Below are 8015 nucleotides of genomic sequence, written 5' to 3' on the forward strand. Positions count from 1 at the left end.
AGACACAGATTGAACACAAAATGTTGTTTTTAAGGAAGAAAAAAAACCTTCCCCCCCCTCACCGCCCCCCACCCCACCAGTTGCAACTTTCCCACTGACTGTGCTGCACGTTTGGGTCTCAACACTTAGAGCTGGAGCCTTTCACAAAATGCGCATGGGTCAGCATCTCATGGGGGCATTTCCCCGCGCCAGTCCCTGAATAGCTCTTTCATTCATGGAAAATATGTCCTGGGGGAATCCAGGGTGATTAGCAAATATTAATAGCTGCTGAGCAAATTAGGAGAAGCAGGTTTTAGACTTAAAAATCAAGGTATTGTCAATTTTTTAAAAAACATTTTAAATTGAAGGATAATTACAATATTGTGTTGGTGTCTGCCGTGCATCAATATGGATCAGCCATAGGTATACATATGTTCCCCAGGGTGTTGTCAGATTGATTGGAGCAGAAATGACTGGCCAGTGTTTGGACAAAAGGTCAGTAGTAGAGAGGGAATAAGGTAATCGGAATCACAATGGTACCCAGTGACCTGGTGTCCCCATTTTACAGATGAGGAAGCGAAGGCTTCAGAGGGACCCAGGCAGAGGGGTGCACAGACCATAGCAGGAAACCTGGAGCACATGCGGACTCACATACATGCACGCGCAGAAATACATCTGCAGCCCTGCCCCATGTAAGGTTTCCATGCCCTCACATTTATACAAACCCCAAAGTCATACAGATTCCACAAGAAAACACATTCTTACTCTTGCTGACACGTGTAATTGCACAGAGAACCTCTAAGGCAGGAAGGGGCCGGGACCCTCCCCTGGACTCTGCACCATGGCAGCTAGCTCTATGGCCTTGAGCTCAGGTTTTTTCTACTTCCCCCGGACCACCTACCACCTGTGACACATATGTCTCCACCTCCTCTCCCCTCCCCCCTCCAGGGCCCCCAGGGTATTAGGGGGGTAACTCAGGTCTTAGCAGCAAGAGAGGTGCCTGCTTTCGGGGCACAAACATGTGGAGAGGCCTTGAATGCAGCGCCCAGGGGCTCAGCCTTCTCTGTGTCCCCGCTGCCATCACCCTCCCCCAAGGCTTAGTCCCAGGAGGGCAAGGGGCCAGGCCCCACCACTGCTTTGTAGAGGGCAGGGTGCCCTGGGGAGGAAGGGCCCATTACAGACCCCGGAGGGGCTCATCCGCCTCACAGGGATCTGCCTTCACATGCAGATGGCCTGTTTGTCTCACCTGGTCTGCCTTAAAATGACAAAGAGGTTGGAGGCTGTCTGGGTATTACAGGAGATGACACCTGACCAAAATGAGAAGAGGAAGGTTGTTAACTACAGTAACACAATAGATATCAAAATTGTTTGCACTGTATATATGATTTGTGTTAAAAAATACATACTACAAAAAAAAATCTGAAATTTACGTTTAGCTGTTAACAGTAATCTCTGGGTGGCAGGAAAATGCTGGTTTATTTTCTCATTTTTTAACATATATGCTAATTTTCTACAAAGCATGGCTGTAACTTCTGGATAATAAAAGTTTTTTAAATTAAATTGATGTTTTTGAATTGTGGCATTGGAGAAGACTCTTGAGGGTCCCTTGGACAGCAAGGAGATTCAACCAGTCCATCCTAAAGGAAATCAGTTCTGAATATTCATTGGAAGGAGTGATCTGAAGCTGAAACTCCAATACTTTGGCCACCTGATGCAAAGAACTGACTCATTGGAAAAGACCCTGATGCTAGGAAAGACTGAAGGCGGGAGGAGGAGGGGACGACAGAGGATGAGATGGTTGGATGGCATCACCGACTTGATGGACAAGAGTTTGAGTAAGCTCTGGGAGTTGGTGACGGACAGAGAAGCCTGATGTGCTGCAGTCCATGGGGTCGCATAGAGCCAGATTCGACTGAGTGACTGAACTGAACTGATCTATTTGTTTCATTTATTTTTGGTCGTGCTGGATCTTCGTTGTGCGTTGGCTTTTCTCTAGTTGAGGCGAGTGGAGGCTCTTCTCCAGTTGCAGTGTGCGGGCTTCTATTACAATGGCTTCCTTGTTGCCGAGCATAGTCTCCGCAGTGTGTGGGCTTCAGTGGTTGTGAGCACAGCTTCAGTAGTTGCGGCACATGGGCTTAGTTGCTCCACAGCATGTGGATCTTCCTAAATTAGGTAATGTCTCCTGCATTGGCTGGTGGATTCTTTATCATGGAGCCCCTAGGGAAGCCCAATAAAAGGTTTTTAAAAATGAATACTGAATGACATGAAAAATTACAAGGGAGTGGTGTCCTCACATGAGTTCAGAGGTCTTTTTTTTTTTTTTATTAATTGTGTATTTATTTGTCTGTGCTGGGTCTTAGTTGCAGAATGTGGAATCTTTACTTGCAGTATGCAAACTCTTAGTTGCAGCATATGGGATCTAGTTCCCTGACCAGGGATCGAACCCAAGCCTCCTGCACTGGAAGCTTGGAGTCTTAGCCACTGGTCCACCAGGGAAGTCCCGAGTTCAGGGCTCTTGATTGCTGTGTGGGCAGCTTCCTTCTCTGTGCCTTTATTTCCTCATCCCTACGATGGAGACTCAGCACATGGAGGATGTGAACACTTGGGATGGTGCTTGGCACACAAGAAGTGCTCAGTAATGGCAGCTGCTATTCTTCTTCCAGGAAGGTTTCTGTTAACGCTTCCCAGTACAGATTGGATGCCACCTGGCTGCCTGCAAGGATGGGTGTGCACAAGTTCCCTAGGCTGGGTCATGTACAGGTTCACCTGCATATAGGTTTGCCCACGCACTTACGTGTCCCTCGAGCATTGAAGTCCATACATTGTGTGCGAGGAGTCCATACATGTTCACCCATGGGGTATCAGGGACAAACACTGTGCTTGCAAACAAGATCACAGGTCCTTTGCTTCTGATCGCTGGGGTGGAGGAAATGCTCTTTCAGTTTTCTACCTCAGCACACTCATCCCTTGTTTCCTTTCAGCTCAAAACTGCTGGGAATTTAGGCTTCTTCCTGGCATTGGCCTAGACTCAGGGCTCTTTTAGGGGTCTTAGGACATTTGTAAGGTTGTATGTAGTATGGGCTGAACAACCTCCAAGGAAGAGGAAGTTGGTAAGAAGTGTTGGGACATGTGGATTCACGGTCCTGCCATGGTGCTGAGGAATATCTGTATGACCGTCCACCTTCTGGATTGCTTCGAGTTCTTAAATCTTTCTTATTCATCTGTCCCCGTGGACGGTTTCATCCACTCATCACTCATAGTGTTATCATTACCGTCCTGGAGCCCCACCCCTGGCTTCCAGGCCTTCCCCAATGTAATGTTTAGAAAGGACTATGTCACCCCCCTGCTCAGAAACCTTCCTTGGCTCCCACTGCCTCCAGGATAAGGCCTAAGCTCCATGGCCTGGCCTTGTGGGATCTGCTCACCTTTCCTTATACCTCAGTCTTTCCCACTCTGCCAGCCTCTTCCTTCTCCTCGGAAGGGGATCTCTCCTGGAAACAGCAATGAAAGCTAAATGAGCTTCCTTTCCTCCTTTTTGTTTCTAATGTGGAGTCTAAGAGATTTGCGTTCAAATCTCATCTTGCCATTTCCCAGCTCCCTTGTGACTAAGAAAGTTTTCAGATCCTTTCTGAGTTTTAGGGGCTTCCTTTGCCTGATGGAGATAATAGCTGATATTTCTTTTTTTTTTTTCTTTTTTTTGCTGGGGATGGATTTAGTTTTACTTTCAGTTCTATTTGGTTTTGAAAAACTCAAGATTTGGAAAATACAAAGTATACAAAAGATTACAAGCCACCCAGATCTTCACATCTTTCTTGCCCTCAAATTTCCTCAAATTATTATCTCTTTTTACACATCTTAGAGACTCTTCCATAAATATTATCTATTGAAGATGTGCTGTGTGTTTTCCATGGATTATTTCACTTAAATCCTCACAGCCACCTGTGGGCAGACTGAGGCTCAGAGACCAGAGCCTCACGGTTGGTAAGCAGTAGATCCGAGACAACGTGTCCATTTATGAAGTGCTTTCTATGTGCCCTAGGATTGTCCCAGAGCTGGGACATTCAATACATACTGAGTGCCACTCTAGGTCACTGGGCCGGGGGCTAGGTTACTCTGGTGGGGAGGAGGGCAGAGGCTCAACCTTCCCACAGTTATCAGTGGAGATGGCCTGTCGCTGTTGCCCCCTTTCTCTGAGTAGGAAAACCAAGGAACAGACGCGAAAGAAACAGACCTGAGGTCATACAGTGGTAAGAAAAGAGCTGGGATAAGCAGACTTACTTTACTATTGGGGAAGCTGGGGCACGGAGACGGAAACAGACTTGCCTAAGGAAACATGGCAGGCGGCAGAGCCGGGATTCCCAGGCTCACAAGGTCTCGGCCTTCCCGGCCCTCCCCTCGGGGGGCGGGCCCACTGTGGGCCCCGCCCCACCGCTCGCGCCCGCCTTCCTGGCAGCCTTGGCGGCTGTTTCCTGCCCGCGTAGCAGGGCGGGCGGGCGGCCGGCCCATCTGGCGGCCCCCATGGGGAGGCAGCCCAGACTCGCTGGAGCCAGGCGCCGGCCTGGGCCCCCATGCCCGCCTGGAGAGCCCAGGTGTGGCCGCGGCGGGGGTGGGGGCCTGACGCACCCGGGCAGGATGCTGCCTCCTCCCCAACCTCCGCCTCCCACGACCTGGCCTGGAACGGGGAGGGAACGCTAGCGGTGGGAGAGCGGGCTGGGCAGGGAGCAGCAGGCCCCGCCTTTGGTCTCCACTCCTTAGGAGACCTCGGGCAAGTCTGGCCCTTTTTTTTGGCGTGGGTGGGACGGGAGTAGAGAGCACTCCGTTTTCCCATTTGTGCGAGAACGGCTGAACTCTGACCGGATCACCCAGGATCCTACCTTGCCACTCAGGGTCCGACCCCAGACAGGATTGTGGGAGCGGGAGGCACCTCTTCTGCCTGAGGATCGTGACATGATCATTGACTTGACATTATCCATTCGTTCATCCATTTAAAGTCTGTCTGCCTGATCACAACGTCAGCCGGGAAGCCCGCGCTTGACCTGTGTTCGCTGCCGTGCCCAGCGGCTTGACCTGTGCCCAACTCATACCTGGTGCTGAAAACCCAAAAGGGCATGTCAAGGCTTTACCCCCTCCCCCTTAAACTGGAGCCACCCCTCCAAATTGGAGCTTACTCATTTTACAGCTGAGCAAACAGGACAGAGTGGGCAGCCAGCCCTGCTGTCGATGCTGACCCTCTTCTCCAGCGCCACTCCAAGACGGAACCCAGAATTGAGCATCTTGATTTATGTCAGCAGCACCTGCGGTGAACATCCCCCAAACCAGGCATCCTAGGTTCAAATCTCTCTGGGGCCCTTAATGTCTCTCTACTTCAGTTTCCTTTATCTGTAAAAATGATGCCACCTCCCTCACAGGGGTGTTATAACCATTACATGAGTATTTCTAAAATGGGTTATCATAATGCTGGACACATTAAATACAGATGACATAGTGTACTGGAGCTCTCCACAGGGCTGGCCTCCCTCTTCCCCTACAGTAGCCCCCTCCCACTCAACCGTAGTCAGGGGAGAGGGAGGCCACTGAAAGGGACACCTAACACATCAGGGGCGAACTTGGGGCTTTTGGAGCTGTTTCCCAAGAATCCACTCCCACCCCAGGGTGAGGCTGGCAGTAGGCCCACCAGGGGCCCTGCCCAGCCACCCACCCCCGCCTCTCCGGCGTGCAGACTCGATCCGTGCCCGGCCTGGTGCCATTTTTCCATGGGACTCTGGCTGTGGTGGTTCACATCTGGAGTCTAGACTCGGAGGCTCTGCAGGCCGGGCCTACCGCCCGGGCTGGGCCACCACTGCCCGCTGTTTGCTCAGCTGAAGCTGGTTAATTGGAATTAGAGTGGCCTCTGCGGTGCCGGCTGGCCGGGCGGGCCCTGGACGGCCGCTGCCGAGGTCTGTGGAGCATCTGGCGGGGCCAGGACGGTCATTAGGTGGCAGGCGCCCGGCGCCACTGCCACCTCAGCCTCTGCCGGGGGCCGGCGGTGACTCAATGAGGGCTTTGTAGGCTATGGACCGCAGAACCAACTGTGCTGTGTGCCTGGGCTGCCTGCCCCATCTGCCGCCCTCAGAGAGGCCTTGTTCCAGGACCACACGGCCTCCCCTCTGGAGGTGGCTGGAGTCGGCAGAGATCCGAGAAGCCCCTGAAAGGAACCCTCTTGGCTGGGGGAAGCTTTTGAGATTTCCCATCCTTCTTTCCCAGAAAGCCCAGAGAAGTCAGCAGTGACTCAGGCCCAGGGGTCTGCAGAGGAGTTGCAAAGTCCTTAGGAACTCGGGAATTTGATTCAGATTGCTCAAGGTCAAATCCCTGTCTAGGGGTAGGTAAGCTGCCTTAGTTCTCTCACTTGTACATGGGGCTAATATTACAGAAGGAGAGTATGAGAATTAAGTAAATCCTGTATTGAGGTGCTTGGTACTTGCAGCAGCTCCCATTATCTGCTCCCACTTGTTCTTTAGCTCCAAACTGGAAGCCCTGTCATTTTCAGCCTTTAAACCTGGAAGCTTAGGCAGAGATTTCTGGGCTGTTGAAAGTCTGAGTCTCAGGCCAGTGGCCACCCTCCCCGACCTTAGTTTCTCTATCCACTGACCCCATACCAGGCAGGTAAATGAAGGCTGTGCCCACCCCTTGCCTGGTCCACTGGGGGTTCTCCTTCGGGCCAGGGCTGCTGTCTTTGGCAAACTGTGGAGAAACCCTGGCTCTGGGATCTCCAGTTCTTGGGCCTGGATGGCCTCCCAGAAGCCCCCTCCCCAGCCTCTCCAGGGGCACTGGGGATGGCTCCGAGGATCAGGATCCTTCTGGCTTTGCAGCAGTAGTTTTGGGAAGAAGCCCAGGAACAGGCAGAAGGGGAGTGGTGGGTCCTCCATGTCTAGGGTGATCTAGAGTCCCAGGCTCCCCAGCTGAAGCCATGTGAACGTTGAAACCACGGAGGATGGGTTCTGCCAGCCTGGGAATAAAATCCACTCTTTCCTGGGGCCCACGTGGCCCTGCTGCTTCCCTGGCTTCACAGATAATGGCCCTCTTGCTGAGTCAGGCCAGACTTTGGATACCATAGCCTCTTCCCCACAGGCCTTTCCTCCAGAATGTGATGTAGCCGGTACCTGTCCAACACCCTCACTGCCCCCAAGTACTGGGAGGAGCATGGCAGGAGAACTGGAGGGCTGGGCACAGGGCTCGAGGGCCCCCTCTGCTGGTCAGAGGGCATCTGGGGGTGCTAAGCTGGCACACTGGCCACACGCTGGGTGGGCAACCAGGATGGAGGGGCCAGAAGGTCAGGGCCTCACCGCAGGTTGCGACAGTCCACTATCCCCAGGAAGGGGCTTACATGAAAGTCTCTGGGGGGGAGGGTGAGTAGTAAACCCACTCTAAGGTACTGGGTGAGAACGTTCTCAAAGTGCAGTGGCCTGCCCAGGCAACGGGATGAGTTTTTAATGTGAGGCAAAGTCAGTCCACAATACAAAAGTCTAAAAATCAGACCCACTTTTCCCACCTGGCACCCAGGGATTGGGGGGGTGGGGACAGTTGGGGGCTTCCTTTGCAGGCAGGAGATGGGGAGGAGCAGAGAAAGGCCAGAGAAGGGGGAGAGGGAACCAGGCCCTGGAGGCCCCGCTGGAGGGAGCTTGCTGCCCCTGCCCTTCTCTGGGAGCTGCCTGCCTCAGCGGCAGATCCACACTGTGCGGGCCGGTGTGCGGCCAGCCCGCCCGGGTGTCTGGCCCTTGCAGGGTCAGGCACCAGCTCCATCACTTCTCCTTCTTCTCCAGCCCCTTCGATGTGGTGGCCTCTGTTCCCTCTCTGGTTTCTGTCACTGATGCTGGATCCTTAGGATTTGACTCCTCATAACTGACCGGAAAAACAAGACAGAACAAGGACGACACACTTAGAGGAGGGAAGGGCAGAATCTTTGTGCCCACCTCCCACCATCACAGGAAAACCCTGGGCACAAACATCCTTGGCCCAGCACCTTCCAGGACTTGGCCCGGCCCCGCCGTGCGCCCTCC

General features: G+C 52.9%; 1 protein-coding gene and 1 long non-coding RNA gene across 4 annotated transcripts in view; both read right to left on the reverse strand.

Moving 5' to 3' along the window:
- LOC104989919 overlaps positions 1–5121 on the reverse strand; it is a 7871-nt gene extending 2750 nt beyond the window's left edge. Inside the window, exons 1-2 of one of the 2 annotated variants that reach the window (XR_825437.1) lie at positions 4854–5121; positions 1226–1286 (exon numbers count right to left, since the gene is read on the reverse strand). This is a non-coding gene — a long non-coding RNA (uncharacterized LOC104989919). Of the gene's footprint in view, positions 1–1225; positions 1287–4257; positions 4365–4853 lie in introns of those variants that run through there. The other variant, XR_825436.1, reaches the window with a different exon arrangement.
- Positions 5122–7409: 2288 nt separating this feature from the next.
- Positions 7410–8015, reverse strand: part of HM13 (histocompatibility (minor) 13) — a 39240-nt gene continuing 38634 nt past the window's right edge. Inside the window, exon 12 of one of the 2 annotated variants that reach the window (XM_010841755.1) lies at positions 7410–7857. In XM_010841755.1, the coding sequence (XP_010840057.1) occupies positions 7758–7857 (100 nt within the window). In that variant the 3' untranslated portion in view covers positions 7410–7757. The remainder of the gene's footprint in view (positions 7858–8015) is intronic. The other variant, XM_010841756.1, reaches the window with a different exon arrangement.

The sequence above is a fragment of the Bison bison genome, unplaced genomic scaffold (genome assembly GCF_000754665.1).
Source record: "Bison bison bison isolate TAMUID 2011002044 unplaced genomic scaffold, Bison_UMD1.0 scf7180017864167, whole genome shotgun sequence".
Taxonomy (NCBI): Eukaryota; Metazoa; Chordata; class Mammalia; order Artiodactyla; family Bovidae; genus Bison; species Bison bison.